Source organism: Nomascus leucogenys, chromosome X (assembly GCF_006542625.1).
Source record: "Nomascus leucogenys isolate Asia chromosome X, Asia_NLE_v1, whole genome shotgun sequence".
NCBI classification, from domain to species: Eukaryota; Metazoa; Chordata; class Mammalia; order Primates; family Hylobatidae; genus Nomascus; species Nomascus leucogenys.
The window spans coordinates 94,705,349-94,729,689 of NC_044406.1; the positions used below are offsets into that span (position 1 = coordinate 94,705,349).

The 24,341-nt window shown below is 38.8% G+C and overlaps 1 protein-coding gene across 2 annotated transcripts in view; it reads left to right on the top strand.

Moving 5' to 3' along the window:
* Positions 1 to 1,518: 1,518 nt before the first annotated feature.
* The window catches only part of VSIG1 (V-set and immunoglobulin domain containing 1), a 34,048-nt gene continuing 11,225 nt past the window's right edge, over positions 1,519 to 24,341 (top strand). The window contains exons 1-4 of one of the 2 annotated variants that reach the window (XM_003262177.4): positions 1,519 to 1,722; positions 14,479 to 14,642; positions 17,824 to 17,931; positions 23,326 to 23,524. In XM_003262177.4, coding sequence (XP_003262225.2) covers positions 1,674 to 1,722; positions 14,479 to 14,642; positions 17,824 to 17,931; positions 23,326 to 23,524 — 520 coding nt within the window. In that variant the 5' untranslated portion in view covers positions 1,519 to 1,673. The remainder of the gene's footprint in view (positions 1,723 to 14,478; positions 14,643 to 17,823; positions 17,932 to 23,325; positions 23,525 to 24,341) is intronic. The other variant, XM_030807166.1, reaches the window with a different exon arrangement.

Genomic DNA, 24,341 nt, shown 5'->3' on the forward strand with positions numbered 1-24,341 from the left:
ATAAATATGAAACTACTGGAGAATAATCAATGGTCAGCTGTAGGATATTGGCTGTAAGTAAAATGCAGATTTATGCTAGGGTGGTATGTCGGTTCATTGAAATTCTCACATAGGACAGTATGACTGATCTATGCTAAGAATATACTTGGCTAGTAAGAGGAGGAGGAAGAAAATTCTAAATAGTGATGGAAATCACCTGGAGCCAACGTTTGGCATCAGACATGAGCATGGACAGGATAGGCTGCAAGGAGGAATCAGGCATGATGGAAGCAAAATGGCTTTCTAAGAAGCAGTGGGAGATTGCAATGGCTAAAGTAAGATAGGGTCAAACATTTCCTGTAAATTAAAGTTCATAAAACATATCACTTGAAATTTGCACACATTTCATGTGACTGAACACTTTGAGGCAATAAATCTTGACATACTTTTTCAGGGGCATGGGTTAATGTGGCTAAAGTTCAGATGAGGTGAGGATCAGATATTGGAAGAATGGGAATCCATATTAAGGACTTTGGATTTGATGAAAGAGTCCATTTATTGTGTTATTGGAAATATTTCATTAGGGCTGGAACATTGGCCTGGGGCTGGCACACAGGATGAAGGTGGAAGAAGTCAGGGATACCACTTAGGAAGCTGCTATGATAGGCCAAAGTGAGGAGCTGAGTACCTGGACCAAGACGGAAGCTGCAGATTGGAGAAAGAACACATCTGAAAGTCGCTGTGGAGATGAAAATGATAGGACTTGGAGATCACATGGGAAGAGCCAGAGAAAGTCCTTAGGTTTCTCTGGGTAACTTAAGCATAATAGGAACACTATTAGAAATTCATGTTCTCATGAAAGTTCCTTACCTGTGGAGCCTCCCATGCCCTCCTGGTGAACCTCCATTTCTAAGGAAACCCTATAGCATCTACTGAGTAACTTAATTCTCCAAAAAATCAGACTTCTCCAAAGAAAGTCTTTAAGCATGTATTCACTAACTTGATTTTGCAAAATTATGTTAGCAAATACGTGCTATAGGGTTTCTAACCCAACAGACAAAAGCATGTAAATCATTTTACCGCTAGTTTTGGTGGAGGGTAGTGACAATTGCCCGTGTTTCAAAAAAGAGTAACATGTTCAGAGTTTGTTTGCACAGAAATGAATGCTTTTTAGCTTCATAATCCCTGTGCCCTTCCCGTGAACCCCATCTCCCCAGGAAACAATATAGTACCAATTTACTAACTGAATTTTTAAAAGGCTGTTAGTGAATCAATTCTGTAAGACTCATGGAAATATTTGAAATTAATTAGCCTTGTCAGCTTTTATTTGCATAGGCTCTCTTTCAACCATATCCCCCAGCCCAAGTACAACGTTTTAGTAAGATTGATTTTAAACAATGAGACTTAGAGAATCTGTGTACAAGGAGCTTGAATAATTTAAATGCGTGGGTTTATTATTAACACAGTAGCAAATATATCAAGGAAACACGCCCCATGAAAAGTGTTTCAAAGAAACACAAATCTGTTCTGAGAAAGGTCTATACGCAACAAGTAAGCCCAAAGAGGCATGTTTGCTTGGCGATGCCCAGCAGATAAGCCTGGCAAACCTCGGTGTGATCGAAGAAGCCAGTTTGAAACTCAGCCTAGTCCAGGCAAGCTACTGGCACCTGCTGCTCTCAACTAACCTCCACACAATGGTGTTCGCATTTTGGAAGGTCTTTCTGATCCTAAGCTGCCTTGCAGGTAAGGAAAGGATCTCCGAACCACCAAATATAATTGGAAACAGTTTCCTTTTAAACAAAAATTCCACATTTTTACATAGAATTTTCATCTCCTGTACTTCAAATGAATTGTGATTAGTATGATGAGTTAAATAATTTTCAGAACTCTTGCTTAGCAAACATATGCCATGCTGATATATTAGGGGTGTAAGCCCATAATATTATTGTTTTATGGAGCTTCTGAATGAAAATTTTCTCAGAAAAAAATATAGTTTATTACTTTACCTACTTTGAAAGGTGAAAAAAATGAATTTACTCAGAAACCAAACTTTGTGCTAGGGATAATTTTGTCTCTGTTTTACTTACTTTAGTGTTTCCTTAAAGCTCAGTGATTGACTTGCTCTAGCAGGCAGAGCCTGGGTTGGAGGGCCTGCCCTGGCTTACACATGGGAAGAACAGAAATTTACTGAGTGCTTTACTGTCTAATATTTCTTAAGGAGTTGTGGTTTTCCAATCCTAAGACTGTATTTTGCAAAATATGTGAGTGATTTATGGTGCACAATATGGGTGATTTTAGGGATCTGAACAGAAGAAAATCAATTTTGGAATCAAAATACTGATGTTAGTTAGATCCAGGAGAGATCATTAATTCCAAAAATCCCTTGGCTAGTTTTCAAATATCAGATACATTTTGCATCTGTTCTTATAAGTTAGATCCATAGTAAATACAATAATATTGTTTATCCAAAAACAGGATTTTCAAGCCATTAGTAATATTAGGCAGTCATTAGAATGAGGTTTACTAGGCACATTAATGACATAAGAAAATACCCAGGATAAAATATTAAGTGAAAAAGCAGGATACACACATATGCCTAGAATAAATTACTAGAAGGTTATATGCCGAAGTGCTCATGGTGGTTGCCTCTGGGTGTTGGGATTATAGATGATTTTAATTTTATTTCCCAGCTTTTCATACTTCCTGGGTTTTCTATGAAGAACATTATGCTATTTTTATAATTAGAAAAAAGTGTTACTTTTCAAAATGATCTTATGTTTAGAAATAGTTCTTTAAATGTTCATTACTAAATGTTTAAGCGTAGATGTTTTATGGAGTTAAACATCACCAGAAGGCAATACTCCATTTGTCCAGTGACCTAACTAGGCCCTAGAGCTGGAAACACATGTTCCTATTTTCCCTTCTCCCCAGGCATATTCATTTAAATGTAACTTTAGATATGAAAGTTTTGTCTCTTCTTAAAGGGTTTCCAGTCATTAGCCAGTTGGGTCGACCCCTGGGCCTTCTGCATCAGCCCTCTAAGATCATACCTGTTTCCCTATGTGAGGCCTCGCCCTGGCCCATACTAGACGCAGGGTTTGGAACGGTTGTAAGAAGAGTTTTTTTTTTTTTAACTGTACCTAACATGCATGTAATTTTCACTGATTATAAATGTAATGCATGGTCATTGTAGAAAGGTTGGGAAATATGGAAATTTAAAATAGAATAAAAATCATCTGCAATTTTACCACTCAGATTTGGGTGAATTATCATTCTTTTATTTGCAGGTGTATATATTACATTTTAAAAATTGGGTTTATTCCTTGTATACTTTTTTATTGTTTAAAAATTGTTTAGCATGATGTCAGGATTTTATTTGATTGTGACTTTTAGAACAAGACCAATAAATACTTCAGAGTGTGTTTCCTAAGTTACTATATAACTGATTTTGTTGGTATATAGTGTACACTATATATCTATACACATATTATCTAGTTGGCCCAAAGCAGTAGTGTCAGTACAGCAAATTGTGGTATGCTCTATTGTCGTTTGCTGTGCTTACATATGTATTGAAGTCAGAGAAAGGATCACTTTAGTAATCTACACCTGTCATTAGCAGTGTTCATCAGTTGATGTGGACAACTGATAGTGTTTCCATCAATGTGCAATTTGATGTTCTTCCTGGACTTGTTTTGGAGAGAATGTCACTTTTTGGTGTTATAAGCATGGTGCCTAACACATAGTGGATGCATAGTAAATGTTTGTTGAAAGAATGAATTACTTTCCCAAATTGCAGACATCCAGACATCATTTTCACATACATATTTAAAATCGATTTTGGTATAACTAAACAGGTCAGATTTTGCTTAAATCAAAATATTTTCAATGACTTCTTAGAAATTCTTAGGTTAAAGTCTAATTCAGGGAAACGAGTTTTAATCAAACTTCTGCAAAAAATTTATGCATATCATTTTAGGTACTTGAAATATGTATTAGTCACCTCTTAGAAAGACATGTTAATGTGGGTTTCATTTTCTGGAGGTATATGCTATGCATTTTAAAGGAGTAATATATTCGAACTTTGAGTTTGCAGTCAAATCCAAAAAAGTGAGTGATCATTTGATTATATTATTTCCTAAGTCAAAATGAAGCAGTTGTATATGAAGTTGCTGGAAATTAAATCACTTCAAATGCATCAGATTAAATATGGCTATTTGGGGGATATTTTGCTGTGGTACATTAGGAGGATAATAATCCTTCTATAAGCAAAATGTTTGCCACCTTGTAGGCATTAAATGAACAATCACTACCAAAATACAAGACATTCTCTCTCTCTCTCTCTCTCCATATATATATAATATAGTATATATTATAGTATATATATAGTGTATATACTATAGTGTATATATAGTATAGTATATATAATATAGTGTGTATATATATATATATAATATAGTATATATATATTATTTTGAGACGAAGCTAAGCTCTTGTCGCCCAGGCTGGAGTGCAATGGCACGATCTCGGCCCACCGCAACTTCTGCCTTCCGGGTTCAAGTGATTCTCCTGCCTCAGCCTCCTGAGTAGCTGGGATTACAGGCATGCACCACCACGCCTGGCTAATTTTGTATTTTTGGTAGGGGCAGGGTTTCTCCATGTTGGTCAGGCTGGTCTTGAACTCCCGACCTCAGGTGATCCGCCCACCTCAGCCTCCCAAAGTGTTGGGATTACAGGCGTGGGCCACCGCGCCCGGCCTAAAAGTATTTTTAAATGTTGATTAAGTGTGTACATCTTGGATTATTTTTCTTTAATAATAAGCACTGGTTTTTTTATTATTATTATACTTTAAGTTTTAGGGTACATGTGCACAATGTGCAGGTAAGCACTGGTTTTTAAAAGAGATTACACATATTTCAACCACATATGCATTTTTGTTTTGTTTTTAAATTTGGTCAAGTAGAGAGGGACATTGTGTTCTTGGGTTTTGTTTAAATCAGATACTAATCTTTACTTTGCTATTTATTCACAGTCCTATTGATGTAGAGATTTTTCTTACTTATTCAATTTTTAAATAATTTCTCAACTTAGAATGACTTAATCCAAAGGAAGGGAACTATTTTCCCTGACACTCAGAGAATCACCTCCACTTTAGGACTAAATTTGCACTGCCCATTGTCTACATGTGGCTATTGAAATTTAAATCACTTCAGATTAATGAAAATTATAAAGTCAGTTCCTCAGTTTCACTAGCCACATTTCAGATGTTTGATAATTCTATTTGGGCTACTGAACTGGATGGCACAGAGATAGAACATTTCCATCATCACAGGAAGTTCTGTTGGACAGTGCTGTAAGAGTGAGCTCAGAGGTTTTAAGTAATGTGCACTAATTGAATGATGTGACATTTTAAAAAGGCTCACCTGGAAATATATAACTTTTAGCTCTGAAGCATATCATCACTATATCATGGTTGGACAACGTCCGAAAAACATCTTTTCTTCAGAATTTAATTGGTTATGGTGCTAAGAATTGGGAATCTGGGCCATAAAATAGCCTGGAGATTTTGTTTTGCCAATTGTTACTTATTTACATGACAATGTGTAGTACCTCAAAAAATATTGTCTCACTTTAAAATTTGAAATTACCATTCTAATTCCAAGGTGATATTATTAAACTTTTGCAGATTTCTAATTAGTTACACATTTATATATCTTCTGTATTTAAAATGTTGGAAATGTTTGAATCAGATTTATATTTTCCAAATCCTTGATTTTCATTCACCTCTATTCTCATCTGTGCTATAAGTGGCTTCCTGCTGCACTGAGGGATGGCAGAGATTGTGTCTGTCGTGTTCATTATTGTTTCCCCAGTGTTTAGCACTGTTTGTGGCACAAAATGGGTGCTCAACTGATATTTGTTGCTAGGCTCCACAGCCTCTTCCATGGCTTGACTTGTGTGAGTACTGTGTGTACTCTGCCATCAAACACTTTTTCCAAGAGTGGTCTTCGAAGGGGGTTTATGGGGTTTTGTTTATTGTTTTGCCTTATCTGTTCATAAATTCTCACCCTTAACCAATCTTGTAACAGATACTGGGTCCCAAACTAGAGAACAAAAATTATGGCCAAATAATATCTCTAAAATTTCTGTTTTTAGGGAATAAGTCTGGGAACTTTAAGGGCTACCAAAACCCCAGTTTTATCCTTTTTATTTTGGACACTTTAAAGACATTTGGAAGTCATCATTTAAACACGGCCAGAGATGTGGCTAACTTCCAGGAGAAATGAAATGGGCTCTTTGAGGGTGGGAGGGAACCATCTTTCTCCAGTGAAATTTTTGTTGGAAAGATTAGCTGCTTTCTGAAAGCCAATTTCCTTTTTGGAGGAGACATTATGGAAACCAGGATAGCATGGGGAGGAGAATATTGGGAAGAGGGAAACTGTATGGAGTTAAAAATTGCTGCATTTATGTTTGCATTCAGGCAGTTTTCTTAATTTATCAGTGCATTGGTTGCCATGTAAATAGCCAGCTTCTGGCAGGAAAGCAGCTGGACCAAGTGGCCTGGCTGTGACAGAGAACAGATATTGAATCCATGAAACCAAGAGTAATCAGTACAACGATTTTTTTTCTTTTACTTTTTAAAAGTGTTTGTCAATCCTTTAAGTTCTTTTTGTCTGGCTGCTGTCATTAAGTAAGAAAAATATAAAATAAATAAGTCTTTGGGTATGCAAAATTGGGAAGATGGACAGGAATTAGTCCCTCTATGCAATTTCCTCTGAATCTCTCATAATTTCTGTGTCCTCATCCCTTCACCCTCAACCGTCCAACACCTTCTGTGACCCTGCAGGCACCTAGGACAGCGTAGAGAGCATCTCTTGAACTTGACTTTCTCTTCCAGTGCTTGCCTGCCAATCCTGTGTCCCATCCCGGAGAACTTTTATAGTCTTTGACATTGCAATGGATAGTAACCAGTTAATAAGATGAGCCAGTGACTGTATAGTGCTCCCCAAAGTGCCATCACCTAAAATAGCCCTTTGGAAAGTGTTCATATAGAACTGAGAATTTTAGTGTAGTGGCAGGCTGGATTTGGGTAGGGAGCCCTTCGGTGGTCCTCCAAATCCTATGGGGAGCTTAATTACTTCACCTTTCTGTAAGGCCAACAGTTCTCAAAATTTGTGGTCTCAGGACAATTTTACACTCTTAAAAATTGAGGGAGATTTCTGGTCTGGACATGTAGTACAGACCTGTTTTTCATTGTTCCTCCCTGCTAAGCACAAGTATAAACCCTGGAAATAATGCAAGAGACAACCAGGGAAGAACTCTGGAAGGTTGTAAGAAGAAGGCAAACTGGTTTGAGACCCAGGGAAAAACAAAGAGCAAGGGTATCCTATGTTTCCCACCCAGCAGAAGAAAGAAACCTAGTCCTGGCCATTCCTGATACCCAGCTGAACAACAGAGGGCAGCCCAGGTAAGCTTATTCCTCCCTCAGAGTCCCTCTGACAACATCAGGTAGGCCCAACGCCACAGTTAAGGGGGGATCTTCAGAAACCCCACCAACAATAGTGGACAAAAGAAGCATTTGCCTTCTCCCTGGGCCTGAGATGCCCCACTTTCAGCTAGAGATATCGAGGTGGGAGGGTAGAACAGACACGAGGCATAAAGTGATGGCAAGCGGCCCAGTCTGGGAAGGCTCTGTCTCAGTGGGTGTATGACTGTCCTCCCCTACCCATAGAGACACCAACAGTGCAGGGCGCCAGTAGAAGTGTCCCACCATACCTACCCCCACTGAGAGACACCTGGAAGCCTGACCTAGGGAAACCTTTCTGCTCCTTCAGGCGATATGATCTGGGACAAATGTCAGCCTCAGTGATACCCGATAAACCAAACAGAGCAAAATAATACTGAAAATTAAACTGCTGTTAGAACAACAGACCACAAAAGTAAGCCAACACCTGCATGCATGTGAAGCATAAATAATGTGACTGACTGCAAAAATAAAAAATGTAAATAGGAGTTTCCTAACATAGTGGACAAAATGTTCAATCAAAAATCATCTGTCATACCAAGAATCAAGTAAATCACAACTCGACTGAGAAAAGGCAACTACTGCCAACATTAAGATGAATCAGATGTTGGAATTATCTGACAAGGATTTCAAAGTAGCCATCATAAAAATGCTTCAACAATCAATTAACATTATCTTAAAACAAGTAAAAAAAAAAAAGGAAACTTGCAGAAAAGAAAAAGAAGTTATAAAAAATATAAGAAAGAAGGAAATTCTGTCATTTGCTACAGCATGAATGAACCTGGGGGACATTTTGCTAAGTGAAGCAAGCCAGACACAGAAAGACAAACACCACATAATCTCACTTATATGTGAGACCTAAAAGAGTTGAACTCAGAATTAGAGTGGAATGGTTACCAGGGACTGTGGCTTGGAGGGAGTGGGAAATGGGGAGAAGTTGACCAAAGGGTACAAAGTTCCAGTTAGAGAAGAGGAGTAAGTTTTTAAGACCTATTTTGCAGCATGCTCACCATAGTTGATAATAATGTATTGTGCATTTCAAAACTGCTAAAAGCATAAGATTTTAGTCTACACATGGGATACAGTATACACTGTTTGGGTAATGGGGGCACCAAAATCTCAGAAATCACTGCTAATGAACTTATCCACGTAACCAAACACCACCTGTTCCCCAAAAACCTATTCAAAAAAATAATAGATTTTAAATGTTCTTGCTACAAAAAAACCAAAACGAAACAAAAGATAAGTAGACCAGATGTGGTGGCTCATGCCTGTAATCCCGCCACTTTGGGAGGCCGAGGCAGGTGGATCACTTGAGCTCAGGAGTTCGAGAACAGCCTGGGCCACGTGGTGAAACCCCATTTCTACCAAAAACACACACACACACACACACACACACAAAATTAGCCGGGCATGGTGGCATGTGCCTGTGGTCCTAGCTACTCGGGATGCTGAGATGGGAGAATTGCTTAAGCCTGGGAGGCAGAGGTTGCAGTGAGCCGAGATCACACTACTGCACTCCAACCTGGGAGACAGAGTGAGACCCTGTCTGAAAACAAAACAAAACAAAACAAAACAAAAAACAAAAAAAGGATAAATATGTGAGGTGATGGATATGTTAATTAGCTTGATGTAATTATTCCACAGTGTATGCATATATTAAAATATCACATTGTACCCCATAAATATATGCAATAATTATTTGTTAATTAAAATAAAAATTAAGTTAAAAACAAGAATTTTAAAAATACATACTTCGCAATTGTCTACTATTTTTCTAAAGACCCTTATAATCTATAGGTTCTTTCTCAGTTTTCTTTTTTCCCCCCTTGGAATTAGTTTTTGAATAAAACTGGCTTGTTTGTCCCCTCCTCCCCAAAGAATATAAATTATAGAACTGTAAAATGAAATACCAAAAATGAAAAACTTGCTGATGGACTCAATAGAAGGGCAGAGATGACAGAAAATAGAATCCATATCTGGTGAAACTATCCTTCAGGAATTAAGGGGAAATAATTAAATTCTCAGTTGAAGGAAAACAAAAAGATTTGTTGCTAGCAGACATACTGTTAAAAAATAGCTAAAGGGATTTCTTCATACAGAAAATAAATGATAAAGAGCAATCAGGAAGGATGAAAGGACAACAGAAAGAGCAGAAATGTAAGTACATAAAGTAGACTATCTTTTAACTCATGAGTTCTATAAATCATATTTGATAATTGAAACAAAATTATAACACCATTTTATACTCTAGACAATGATATTTAGCAGTGGGGAAGGTAAAGGAACATAAATGGAAGTGAGGTTTATACACTACAATCAAAGTGGTAAAATATTGATATGAGTAGACTGTTATGACTCACAGATGAATGTTGAATACCCAGAGAAACCACTGGGAAAACTCTACAAAGATATATATTTTAAAACACTATGAATAAGTCAAGATGGAATCATAAAAAATGCTCAAGTAACTGTCAGAAAAGCAAGAAAAGGAAAACAGAAGAATAAGAACTAAAGGGAACAAACAAAAAACAAATAATAAAATAGCAAACAAGAATAATATATCAATAATTACATTAAATAATTATATTAAATGTGAATACAACTACAGTAGTCCCCTTTTATCTGTGGTTTTAATTTCTGAGGTTTCAGTTACCCATACTGTACCCAGTACAGTACAATAAGATATTTTGTGAGAAAGAGTGTGAATGTGTGAACACAATCACATAATTTTTACTACAGTACATTGGTATAATTGTTCTATTTGTTAGTGGTTATCATTGTTAATTTCTTACTGTGCCTAATTTGTAAATTAAACTTTATCATAGGTTTGTGTGTATAGGGAAAACAAACATAGTATACATAGGGTTCAGTACTATCCATGGTTTCAGGCATCCACTGGGGGTCTTGGAATGTATCTCCCTGGAATAAGGGGGAACTACTCTATATGCTACTCACAAGAAACTCACATTAAATTTGATGACATAGGAAGATTGCAAGTAAAAATATACAAAAAGACATACCACATAAGTATTAATTTTTCAAAAATCTGGAGAAGATTCATTAATATCTGATAAAGTAGTCTTCAGAGCAAAGAAAGTTAGAAGAGAGACATTACCTAATGATAAATAGATCAACCCAGCAGGAGGATACAATGATCCTTAATGGGTACACACCAAACAACTAAGTCTCAAAATTCATGAACAAAAACTGATCAAGCTAAAAGAAGAAAGAGACAAATCCACAATTATAGTTGGGAACTTCAATACCCCCTCTCAGAAACTGATAAATCTACTAGACAGAACATCAGTAAATATAGAGAAGATCTGAAAAAGACAATCAATTAACAGGATCTAATTGAATATTTTTACGATTTTATAATGGTTTATCCATAGTGGTTTTAAATTATATCTCTTTGTATAGAACACTCCACCCAACAACAGCAGAACACACTTTTTTTTTGGCACCTACAGAGCATTCACCAAGATAGATAATGTGCTTGGCCGTAAAACAAACCTAAACAAATTTAAAATAATTGAAATCATACAGAGTGTATTCTCTGACCACAATGCAATGAAACTAGAAATCTGTAGCAGAAAAGTATCTAAACACGTGGAAATTAAACAATACTCTTCTAAATAATCCGTGGATCAGAGAGGAAATCTCAAAAAGAATTTTTTAAAAATACATAGAACTGAATGCAAATGAAACACAACATATTGAAATATGTACCATGTAGCTAAAGCAATTCTGAGAGAGAAATTTCTAACACTAAGTGTTTACATTGGAAATAAAGAAAGGTCTTAAGTCAATAACCTAAATTTCTACATCAAGGATCTAGAAAAGAAGACCAAAGTAAACCCAAAGCAAGCAGAAGGAAGGGAATAATAAAGAGCTGAAATCAATGAATTTGAAATAGAAAAACTATAGGGAAAAATTAATAACACAAAAATTTGCTTTTTTGAAAAAAAATCAATAAAACTGACAAACTTCTAGCAAGACTAATAAAAAGAGTTAAGACCCAAATCACTAATATCAGAAATGAAATATGGAATATCACTATAGATCCTGCAGTCATTAAAAATATAATGAGAGAATATTATTATGGACAACTATACATTCATGTATTTGACAACTTAGAAAAAAATTGGCCAATTTATCCAAAGCAGCAAACTACTATAACTCACCCAATATGAAATAGATAATCTGAATAGCTCTATAACCATTAAAGAAATTGAATTCATAATTGTAAAAGCTCCTACAAAAGAAATCTCCAGGCCTAGATAGCTTCAGCAAATAATTCTAGCAAACATTTAAAGAATTATTAAGATCAGTTTTACACATTCTCTTCCAAAAAATAGAAGAGGAGGAAACACTTCCAGCTCATTTTATGAGGCCTGTATTATCCTGATACCAAAACCAGACAAAAACAGTACAAAAATAGAAAACTACAGGCCAATATCTCTTTAATGAACTTTGACACAAAAATCCTTAGCAAAACACTAGCAAATTGAATCCAACAATGTATGAAAAGAATTATACACCATGACCAAATGGGATTTATTTCAGGTTTGTAAGGCTGGTTCAACATTCAAAAAGCATTCAGTGTAATCCACCATATCAACAGGCTAAAGAAAAAAAATATGATCATATCAACTGATGCAGATAAAGCATTTGACGAAATCCGATATCCATTCATCATTAAAACTCAGCAAGTTAGGAATAGAGGGTGTATTTGTTTCCCAGAACAGCTGTAACAAATTGCCACAAATGTGGTGGCTTAAAGCAAGAGAAATTAATTCTCTCACAGTTCTGGAGGCCAAATGTTTTAAATCAAACTATTGGTTTCTTCTGAGGTCTCTGAAGGAGAATCTGTGCCATAAGACTCTCTTAGATGGCTGCTGGCAATTCTCGGTATTCTTTGGCTTGTAGATGCATCATTCCAATCTCTGCTTCTGTCTTCACAGAGCCTTTCCCTTTGTGAGTCTCTGTGTTAAGCCTCCCTCTCCATTTTCTTATAAGGACAACAGTCATTGAATTTAGGGTCCGCTCTAAATCAGTGATTATCTCATCTCAGGATCCTTAACTACATCTGCAAAAACCCTATTTCTAAATAAGGTCACATTCACAGATCCTAGAGGTTAGAAATTAAACTTATCTTTTTGGGGGACACAATTTAACTCCCTACAGAGGAGAATTGCCTCAGCTTGATAAAAACACCTACAAGTAACCTGCAGCCAACATTATACTTCATGGTGAAAGACTGAACTCTTTTGCCCTATGATTGGAAACAACGCAAGGGTGTCCACTCTCATCTCTCTTATTCAACATAGTACTGGAAGTTGTAGCCACTGCAATTAGGCAATAAAAATAAATAAAAGGCCTACAAATTGGAAATGAAGAAATAAAACTCTCTATCCCCAAAAGACTTGCATCTAGATTATATAGAGAACCCTCAAAACTCAATCATTAAAAAACTAAACAATCCAATTAGAAAATGAGCAAAGGGTATAAACAGATATTTTGCTGAAGATGTACAAATGGCAAATAATCCCATTAAAAGATATTTAACATCATTATCTATTTGAGAAATGCAAATTAAAACCACGATGATTATATTACTTCATACCTGCCAGAATGGCTAAAGTAGAAAACAGTGACAACATCAAATGCTGGTAAGGATGCAGGACAACTGAATCCTTTTTTTTGGTGGGGGGGGGTTGGCGGGAGAATGTATAAAGGTATAGTCATTCTGGAAAACAGCCTGGCTGGTTTTGAAAAATAAAATAAAATATGCAACTGGCATATGATCCAGCAATTGCACTGTTGGGCATTTGTGCCAGAGAAATAAAAATTTATGTTCATGCAAAATCTGTACCTGAATGTTCACTGGAGTTTTATCCAATACCCAAAAACTAGAAACAGCCCAGATGTCCTTAAATGGATGAATGGTTAAACAAACTGTATTACATATATATCATCGGGTACTACAAATCAATAAAAAACAACAAACTACTGATACACACAACAACTTGGGTGAAATTTTAGATAATTATGCTGAGTAAAAAGAGTCATCAATTCCAAAAGGTTACCATGATTCCTTGTATATAACATTTATGAAATGACAGAATTTTAGAAATGAAAGACAGATTAGTGGTTGTCCATGGTTAGGACAGGGATAGGTGCAGGATGGAGGTGATTGTGATTATAAAAATGTCAACATGAGAGGTTTTCGTGGTGATGGAACTGTTCAATATCTTGACTGTGGTGGTGAATACACAAATCTACACATGATAAAATATAGAATTAAATGTGCATGTGCACACACACAGCAGTATATGTAAAACTGGAGAAATATGAATAAGGTCGATAGGTTTTATCAATGTCAGTATCCTGGTTGTGATATTATACCATCATCTTGCAAAATGCTGCCATTGCTGGGAACCGGGTAAAGTGTACATGAGATCTGTCCTATTTCCTGGAACTGCATGTGAATCTACAAATATATAAATAAAAATTTCAATTAAAAATTATTGAGGACCCCAAAAAGAAACTGATATGTTTTGCCTGAGATTTACCTGATTTTAAAACTATATGTCCCACATTCAAGGAATTCCCATGGTACTGGGAAAACTGGGTCAGTTGTTCTCTATACTCCCAGACAGTTTTGAGTCCCTGGACAAGACTTTAAAAACCTGTGTAAGGCCACCCTTAACACAGAAGAAATTCTCAGTTCAGTGTTATTACCACACCATCATCTAGAATTTGAGTATCTTCATATGATAATTTGTTAGAAACTCCCCTCCCACTACCCCAGTGAGCCCCAAGAAAACTCAGCTTTCTTGTATGGTTTATTCTACCTTCTTCCCCTCACCTTGGTTTCCCCAAATAAGATGTCTATGTAAGTGTTCTGTGATGAAACAGTGTTATCACAATGTGAGTATGTACTATTGATTTTTTTATGATTATCTTTTCAGGTCAGGTTAGTGTGGTGCAAGTGACCATCCCAGACGGTTTCGTGAACGTGACTGTTGGATCTAATGTCACTCTCATCTGCATCTACACCACCACTGTGGCCTCCCGAGAACAGCTTTCCATCCAGTGGTCTTTCTTCCATAAGAAGGAGATGGAGCCAATTTCTGTAAGGACACTTTTAAATTCTTCCCCCTTTGTAGTTCTGACTGAAAACTGTTGGGGTAGAAAAAATGTGAAATGTGAAAGAATGGCATGCCAGTGACAGTAGTGGCAGGAGTCTCAGATACAAAAAGTTTGAAGACAGCTGTATAGAGAAGATCATCATCTAAGTGACTTGACTCTTGTCCTCTCTTCATATTTAGTTATAACCCATTATCTCAGGTCTGTGTAGGTCCACATCAAGTGGATCATGTATTTTAGAGAAGACAGAAATGGTTCTTCTCATAGGTGAAACTAACAGTAATTCTGAAAGGGCTCCCCCTCCACCTTTATCTTCCTATTATTTCCAGAAGAAACTAGTTCAAATGCAAGTCCTGATTGATCTGCAGATCTCTGCCAAATTTAACATCTAGGATCTGGCTGTCAAGTGAACCAGCTCACTGTGCTAGACTGAGGCCTGACAGAATGAGACTCTTCAGATGGGTGAAGAAGGGCCATAGTAGTGATGAACCCTGCTTAGTTCATCAAGAACAGCATGAGGATAGAGGACAGGGGATGGAGTGGGTAGGCATAGGGTCAGGGGGAAGAGGTTGCCAGAAAAGGATGGGTTGAAAGTCAAGGGAGGAGAATGATTTCACATGCAAGCTGCCTATTCCCAGGTTTCCTTCATCAGGCCTTGAGGGAAATTCCTTCTTTAGCCCAAAGATTCAAATTGTATACTCAAAGGCGTGCGTGTGTGTGTTTGTGTGTTCATGCACATGTTTATGTCAGCACATATGCCATGCATGCCTACACATATCCCTTGATGGAAAAGGTCTGTAGCTTTCATCAGGTTCTCAAAAGGTTGCATGATCCAAAGCAGAGTTTAGAGAAGAGACAAGTCAGTGTGGTTTGGAATAGTTGGATGCAGCTGAATTGGGCCTTGAAGGAAAGGAAAGGTTTTGATTAGTAGAAGGATAGAGGGAGAGCAAGTTGAGGAGGCTGCGGGAGGCCTAGGGACAGGGGTGGAGAAGAAGGAAGGCATTAGTTTAGAGGAGCCACATGTTGGCCAGTGTCACTTCAGCCATCACTAGTCCTTCGGAAGTGCTGAGTCCTCTGTTTACAAATCCTGAGCATTTGTTTAGCAGGAAATGCCATACAGGGGGAGATTCCATCAATGCCACTCTCTAGTCCAAGTTAAACAATTTTGCTCGATACTGGTTACCTTGGAGAAGTGTCTGAATCACTCTGTACCTCTCTTTAAAATGTGATAGATCAGCAATACCTATGGGGAATCAACTGACATAATGCATGTGAAAAATATAAAGCCCTATAAGTTTTATCCCTTGTAAACACTATTGTGATTATCATCTTCCACAGCAGCACCACCACCAACAGTGCTTCTACCAGTTTCCATCACCCAGAATGTCCAGACCCAAGGCCTTGTATGTAGGAGTCAACTAAGAAATTATTGCCTTCTTTTGCAGGATGCTCTGTTAGATTGTAGATGGCAATAATCACATGACCTTTCTTCCTTTTTGAAATTCAATTTCCAGACTAGTCTTTTCAACACATTCTTTATCTGTAGGCTTGAAATCCTTCTCATTTTGCCAGTTGGGGCTGGATTTAGAGAGACCTTGCCAATGTACTTCGAAATATTTTCTGCTTGATACTCAAATCAAGATGTTCTCAACTGCCTGAAGGATGGGCAAGGCCACAAATTTTTATTTATGCCTCCTCTGACACTGGGATTTACAAGGCCACCTCTTGGTTGAACTGTGTGTCTAGTGAGGAACTGGGAGGGAGCTGCAGAGCCGAAGGATCCTGTGACCAGCAATGAGCTTTTTCGCTTTTTCTATACAGGAAATGCAAGGGAAGAAGATATGGTGATTGAATTGAGTGTGGCCTGAGCCCAGAACATCTCTTAGAAGCACTTTAAAAAAAAAAAAATCTGTTAACAAATATTTATTGAGTAGCTTATTTACTCGCCATTTGCTTCATTCTGCAAAATGTCAGGTACAGGTGGGGCAAGTAATTTAAGATATATACTCTTTTGGAATGTCCACATCAAAGGGGGGCCTCTGCACTGAGGGGCTGGATCAGGCAAAATGTGCTCTCTGATCTTAAAGCTACATGATATCTGTGTTACGCCTGTGCCTTAGCTGCATAGAAGACAAGCTTTTGTGTTTGTATTGCTCCCACAGCTTGGGAACAATAAAAACTATCCCCCTAAAGGCAAATTTTATCCTCCTTCTATTTTCCTGTCTTTCTTTAGCTTACCCTAGCCAGATCCCCATTACAACCATCTTTAGCTCTCTACTTCTAAAGAACTGGAGTCCTTCCCCTGACTCCCCATATCCTGCTGGCATGGGCTTCTCACTGCTTTACCAGATGAGTAGTTTTGAAGTCCTAGTGGAAACCTCCTGATGAATATCAGTTCTTCTTGCTCTGCCACTTATTTATTGACTGCGTGATCTTAGACAAGTCGTTTGACCTTTCAGTTTCCAATCTTTAAAATGGGGCTACTTACCTATCTCATAGGTTTAATATGAAGATTAAATGGGATGATGCTTGTGAAGCGCTACGAAGCCTTCTACCCAGTAAGCATTCAGTGAATGCGAGCTCTTATTATTGGCATCATCACTTACAAAATGGCGATTTTGCAAAATCCCTGTTCCCTCCATGCCCCTGGTGATCTAGAGGGACTGACTCATGGGCACTAGGGAGCCTAGCTCAAGAAGATACACTTGAACAGGGACAGAGCTCTTCAGCGCCATCCTAGCCCAAGATCAGCTTCGAGTTCCACCGCTCACCAGGTCACTGTGGCTAAAGGGAGGGCCCAGGCCCTTTCTCTACCTGCTTCTTATCCCTGAACTGACAGCCTGCTCAACCAAGAGGTTGCAGACATCCTGTGTTGAGGTGGTATTTTTCAAAATGGGATTTGGCCTCCATTTCAAGACTGTTTCCTCTTTGAAAACATTCAAAATTCTGTGGAGCATGTTGTATGTTAATCTAGGGATTGCTGGTGGAACATTTATGGGAGGATAAAAAGGCTGCTGCACTATTGGACAATTATGTGATTTATGGGACTAAGATGTTGCCAGACATCAGTGGTCACACTGAGAGATTCAGTTCAACTCCTGGGTTGATGTGGCAGTATACTGTATAGCATTCAGCTCTCAGATCCACCCATTTCTGCTCAAACACAGCACAGCTCGTGCCTCAGTACTGAGGGTATGGAGGAAAAGGCAGTCAGTCAGTGTCTAAAAATGACGCATGCAAGAGACGCTCGGGGAAGATGTAGCTGGACCTCTCAGGTAAGAACACTTATTGGTGTACTACTGGACTTCTTCATTGTTTGGAGACTCCAGGGCACTGGCACCAGCTTTAGGAATGGGATGGGAGGGTCTGACTTTGGTAACGATCAAGATCAGCACAAGCCCCTGACAAAACTGGGACAGTCTTGAGTTTACCTTCTCACATCCATGTCTGGAGCTCTTCTGCCTCTTCCTAAAGGCTCAGGACCCTATTGCTGCCCTGATCAGGGCAGTGGCCAGCTCTTTTCATAGTCCCTTCTTCACTTTCCTGAAATCATTGTGTTAGATTAGCAATTGACTCTGAGGCCTGGTATTCCTCAATACCCAGGGGCTGATGTTATCTCTTACTGACTATCCCCTTTGGTGAATAGAGACTGAAGTATCCCACAGGTCTTCCCACCAAGAAGGCCAGGATATTCATTAGCATGGTGCTTCTCTCAGAGAAACATTCCTCTCAGAAAATATGAGCAGCTTTAGATAGTCAGTCCCTCAGCAGGGAATCTCAGCTGAAACTCTAGGTCAGGTATGGGCAGGCTAACATGGAAATTTGGGGTGGTCTGGTGCCTTTCTGGTCACACAGATGGCCTCATCTTCCATCCAGCCTGTTAATGCTAACACTACAGAGACCTTACCTGTCCCTGAACAGACCATGCATTGACTCTGCTTAGCATGAATCTCTCAGACAATACTTATTCTTCAAGAATGTTCATAGTGAAAAATACCCTTTGCCAGTCTCATAAACAACTTAGACAACTTCTTTCCCAGGACCTAGGGTTCTTATGTTCTCTGGCTTCTCAGGTTTTACAACCTGAAATACACAGGACAGAGCCACACAACAAAGAGTCGTCTGCCCAAAATGCCAGTGTCACCCCTACTGAGAAATACTGCAAGTTCTTCCCTACCCCACCATCAAGTTTATGTATTGTGTCCCATTCACTTTCTGCTAAATCTGACAAATTAATCTCATGGTAAGGTGTTAGGGACTAGTGAAAGCTTATTTTATTCTCTTCTAAAGAATGCACTGAATCAGGGACCTTCCATGCTTTCTTCCAAAAGGAGCAACTCAAATGGCAGATACCCAGGCAAATGGCAGGTTGGTAAGAGAGTTGGTTTGGAAGCAAGAGAGTCTTTCTTTTGGTATCCTATTTCTTCCACATGCCATCCCTGCACCGCACTACAGTCCAAGTAAAATCCTGAGCTTGTGATCTTTGCCACCTTGTACCTGCACACCCCTTCCCTATCCCATGGCTAGCCCCTCTATCAGCAGTACAAGAAAGCAAGAAGCTGGAAAGGAAAGAATGGGTGGTTTGCTGTGGACCTCCATGTCCTCCACCTTCCCAGAAGGAATCTGCAAAAGCAGCTCTGGAAGCTAACTCCAACTCAGATTCAGACAGAAAGCAGACTGAATTCTTTCAACCCTTCTTGTTTATACTCCCTGCTTCTAGTTAGAAAGCAGTATCACTAAGCTGAGGAAAAAGTCTTTTAGGACAAATCTGGTTCCCAGCTGCACGGCCTTGTGTGAATAGGAACTTGGCACAGTAGGAAGGGAAAGGTTGCTCTGCAAAGAACTGAGGGGCCTACAATTGCAGCTGGCAAATATTGAGGGCATCATGTGATGAACATACTCAGCATGGGAAGCATCATGCCAATAAATAGCAACAATTGGCAGGAGAAAGGTTGGGCTGGAGCAGGGAATGGAATGGTCCCAAAAGGAGAAGGTTGCCCAGGAATCATCTTTCTCATCTTAAGGAGGACTGTGAGTGCCATCTTAATATATTCAGTGGGAATCAGGAGGTCTGAATTCCAGGTCTGACTGTAAATTGTGTGACCTTGGGAAAATGGCTCCCTCTATTGAGGCCTCGGTGTCCTTTTTTGTATTAGAAAAGGATGAATTCGAGTTTACTAACCGCAGGCCTCTGGGTCAGATTTGGCCAGTGGATGTATTTCAGTCGGCCTGCCCAGTATTTTGTTTGTTTGTTTCAACAGTTTGAATGCCTTGTTTGTGTTGACTTTTCGGTTCCCTGCAGTCCCCATATCTGTTATGAGCTTACCACTACTTACCAGCCCCTCCCAGCCATTTCCCATATTTCCAATATCCATCGGGCTCCTGAAGGCCCCTTAACCTTAGAAACCACAAACCAAACTATCTCACAAAGGTCTTATAATTAATGTGCAATTATGACTCCACCCATCAGCCTCTAGCATCACCCTGGGGGCAGGCAGAGAGGACCTTGGGAGAAATCAGGGCAGCCTACCACGAACCCAAGCACAAAGTGCAAGTGGGTGAAAAATTAACCAGTGCCCCTTAAGGGAACACTGGGATGGATTTCCTTAAAAAAATCACCTCCTCCCCACCTCCACCCAAAGATGTGGCCCATTGTAAATCCAGGGCTTTTTCTGGATCTCCATTGCTTTGATATCTAAATTGATAATATTCTTTCTTTGAAAGGTGTACAAGCCACACAGGATAATGGGCCGGGCTTTGGCCACTGTTCAGCTTTGATTTTTGAAAGAGTTATTCTTTTATGGAAAGTGGAATCAAGTTGTAGTCCTTCCTATATGATTAGATAAGCAATTTCAGGAAAACACTTCTTTCTATTTTTCTTTACAAGGACGGTGTGACTGTGTGGACTTCCCCTTAACAGAAAGCCCCTCCATGTATGTGTCTGGCTGCTGCTGTCTACCCCCAGGTACTTTACTTCTCACAGAGAACTGTGAAGCCAAAACCTTGGCTCTTTTAGGTCTCCATTGTTGGCCCTCACTACCCCCATTTCTGTCTCTAATACCTTTTAGTGTCAATCGTGAGAGGGCAAAATGTATTAGACTATAGCATGAGGAGCTAGCATATAAGAGGTAGTAAAGGTCTTTTTCATAGGTAAGGTTCCAGGGCCTCATTGCTTATATACTCATTTCACTTTGACTCATGCCCAACTATGGGACTTTTACAGTGGGCATGGACACATGGATACAGTGGACACTTTTACTTCTTTTCATATCCTAATTCTGGCCCAAAACACATAATTTTGGCCTCAAGATCTCTGCAGAAATAAGGTCCTTTTCACCTGGATCCTCTGGGACTTGCTGTGGGCCTCAGGCATGACTGATGCAGTATCTCATTGTGATGTCATCAAGCATCAGTATAAACAGGGCTGATGTTTTAAACTGTCCACAGTCTCCTTGGGAGGTGGGGAAGTGGCCAGATGTTGAGGCTGTGAAGGGCACTCTTGATGGACAGCAGGCTAAACTCCAGGTAAGAAACAACAAGACCTCAAACTGTCAGTTAGAAAGTAAATAAGCCCTATGCTGCCTAGTGAAATTGAAAGCCTGATAGTGTGGGTGTCAACTCAAATGAAAGTAATCCTCTGATGTATTGAACCTCCTTCTGTCCCACTTGAATACCTAGAGTTAATCCTGGCTTTCTGGTTTGGAAGTCAAACAAGACCATTCTGGGGCAAGAGTTTGTGATTTCAGTAGGTGTGAATGAATGAATTATAAATGGCTGCATTTATAATGCAGGCAAGAAAGCACGTTGATGTTAGAAAAAATGGGAGAGAAACAAATAGTTTCCTCTGTAAATGTACTCTTTTCCTGGGATTTTTCCCTCAAAATCCAGCTTTCTGCCTTAGTTTTAAAATATATTGACTTTCTGCTTAAAGGAGAATACATCTGAATTCATCTAGACAATATCTTTTGGTTTTCTAATTGCTTTCCCTCTTTTATTGGCCTATTAAGGTAAAGCCCACAGTACAAGGAATTAGGAAAATTGGATTCCAGATCTGTCTCAACCGTCAATTTTGTCTTTTATTTTTTAACCTCTCTGGGCTTTGGTTTCTTCTGTAAAGTGAGGGAAGTGAATTAAATGAACTGTAAGGCCTTCCAGTAGATTTTATGAAAAATTAGTCTCACCAGACTAAGACAATATAATTTATTGAACAATAACAATCACTTGAATAATATACATTTACATGAAACCAACAAAATATGTACATAGAAGGTGTGTATTATGAAGGGACCTCAGGAATTACCTAATCCAGTGATTTCCAAGCTTCAGTCATTCATGTACCATCTACATGATTTTTGTCATATTTGTGTATCACCAGCACTATTTATTATTTAATGTTATTTTCTGTATTGACTTGTTTTCTTAAAATCTTAAAAAAATCTACCTTAATCTACCCTATGCAACAATATTCAGGAAGTCATAGATTTGATGTGCTAGATTTTTCTGTTTCTAATACACATTCAAATTTGTAAGTTTTCATTTATATACTACCTAAAATCAAGTTAAATGCCTATACTTGGTAAATACATATCATACTTTGGAAAACATTACTCTCTTTTCTCATTCAAATGCAGAAAGTAAAGGTTGGAGAGATTAAATAACTTTGTTTCTTATCTAAAACCAGGTTGCCATGGAGGCATGACTAGAGGCCACCTCCCCTAACTATGTCACAGTGAGGGGCAGAGCTGTGACTAACTCAGGCCACCTGACCCCTAAACCAGGACCCTTTCCACCACATCATGCTGCTCCCACAGTTGCCATTATGATCTAAGTATCTATGCTCTTTAATAGAGATGGGACTAGTATCCAGATCTTAAGTTTAATAAGTTATAATAATAATAAATGAGCCCTCGTGGCTTCAGATGGGTCATTTAATCTCCCTGGGTCTGAGATGCCTTATTTGTTTAAATGATAGAAGAATTCCAGTTCTGCCTTCTGCCACATGGGGAGAAAGATGGTAGCTATCATTGGCTGAGCACTTCCGAGGTCCTTTACTAGATTTCTTAGTTTCATCTTCACAACACCACTATAAAGGGATGGGACCAGATGATTTCTAAGATGCTTTTCTGCTTTGCTTCTAATAAACAAAACAAACTCAAGTTAGTCTATCCAAAAGAGTAGGTGTGTCTAAAAGGAGCATTAACATTTGAGCATTTAAGGAAACCAGATACTCTCACTGGGTAAGGTAAATTCAAATTTTAAGAAGTTTATAAAATGGTAAAAAAAAAATGATGGTTTTGGTTTCCCATCAGACATTTGTGTTCTACATAATGAGTTTCTCTCAGGTGGATTCATTAAGTGGGCATGTCGATCTCCTAGCCCAAGCTTAGGTGTTGAATCCTGTCAGCTCCAGCTGCCTCCTCCTCTGTAAGATAGGCATACTAATCCCCGCCCTGATGACATCACAGAGCTGCTCTGAGGGCAAAATGCACAACTGTGAGCAAACTAAAGTGCCCCACTGAGTTGAGAAACCTTGGCCACAGGGACCTGTTCCTGGTGGGGGGAAGACGCTGCTTCTTTATCAAAGGTAATGTGTTTAGAAGAAGCTTTCAGGTAGCTTATCCTAGTCCTGGACACTCTCCAGTTCTCATTTCTGTTATTTTTCTGTCTAGATTTACTTTTCTCAAGGTGGACAAGCTGTAGCCATCGGGCAATTTAAAGATCGAATTACAGGGTCCAACGATCCAGGTAATGCATCTATCACTATCTCGCATATGCAGCCAGCGGACAGTGGAATTTACATCTGCGATGTTAACAACCCCCCAGACTTTCTCGGCCAAAACCAAGGCGTCCTCAACGTCAGTGTGTTAGGTATGAGCACTTTTTTCTGCCCTTTCTTTTCTTGGAAAAAGTTAGGACACTGAATGAGCCAGGACAGTGAGTTATGATGCCAATTAAGTCTCTGTAGGTAAATATACTCCCTAATATTTTCATTATCAGGGAAACAGAGACAAGCCACCAGCCTAACCAATACAGTAACACTGAGAAATCACTCATAAAACACGCAGAACAATTGTGCAAAAGGGCTGCCAAAATGACAGCAGTAGATGACCCAACCTCCAGTGATCCCTATCTCTGAGGGATGGAATGAGAACAGATGAGACAATCCACTGTCCCACAAAATGATCACTAGCAACTCTTTTAGAGGAAACCTCCATTTACAGCCAGATCTACCTGGGGGAGACAACTGTCAACTTATTATTCCTTTTAAGCTCGACACAATTCCCACCATTAAATTATTCTTTTAAATAAAGACAGGAGAGTCCCTTTTTTAAAATGCTAATGTTATTTGGAAAAAGGACTGAAATTAATCTAGTGTTGAGAATCAACATATTTACATACAAATATTCATTATATGATATTGGGCAAGCCATATCTGCTCTTAAAATGAATTTGGAATCTCATTTGTTCAGTATTTATTGAATTACAGTGATGGAGGTGTTGTTTTTGCCCTTGGGAAGCTCCCAATTTTGGCCATTTCTAGAAGTCCTTCCAATCTCTGTCTGAGAGGACAATGTGGGCTAAGCTTCCATCTGCAGGCTGGGATTGGGAAGTATTGAAGCAAGGGATGAAAGGGCTGCCAATCCTCAACTCTTACAGACAGACCAGTTGAGATGAGCATTTTCCC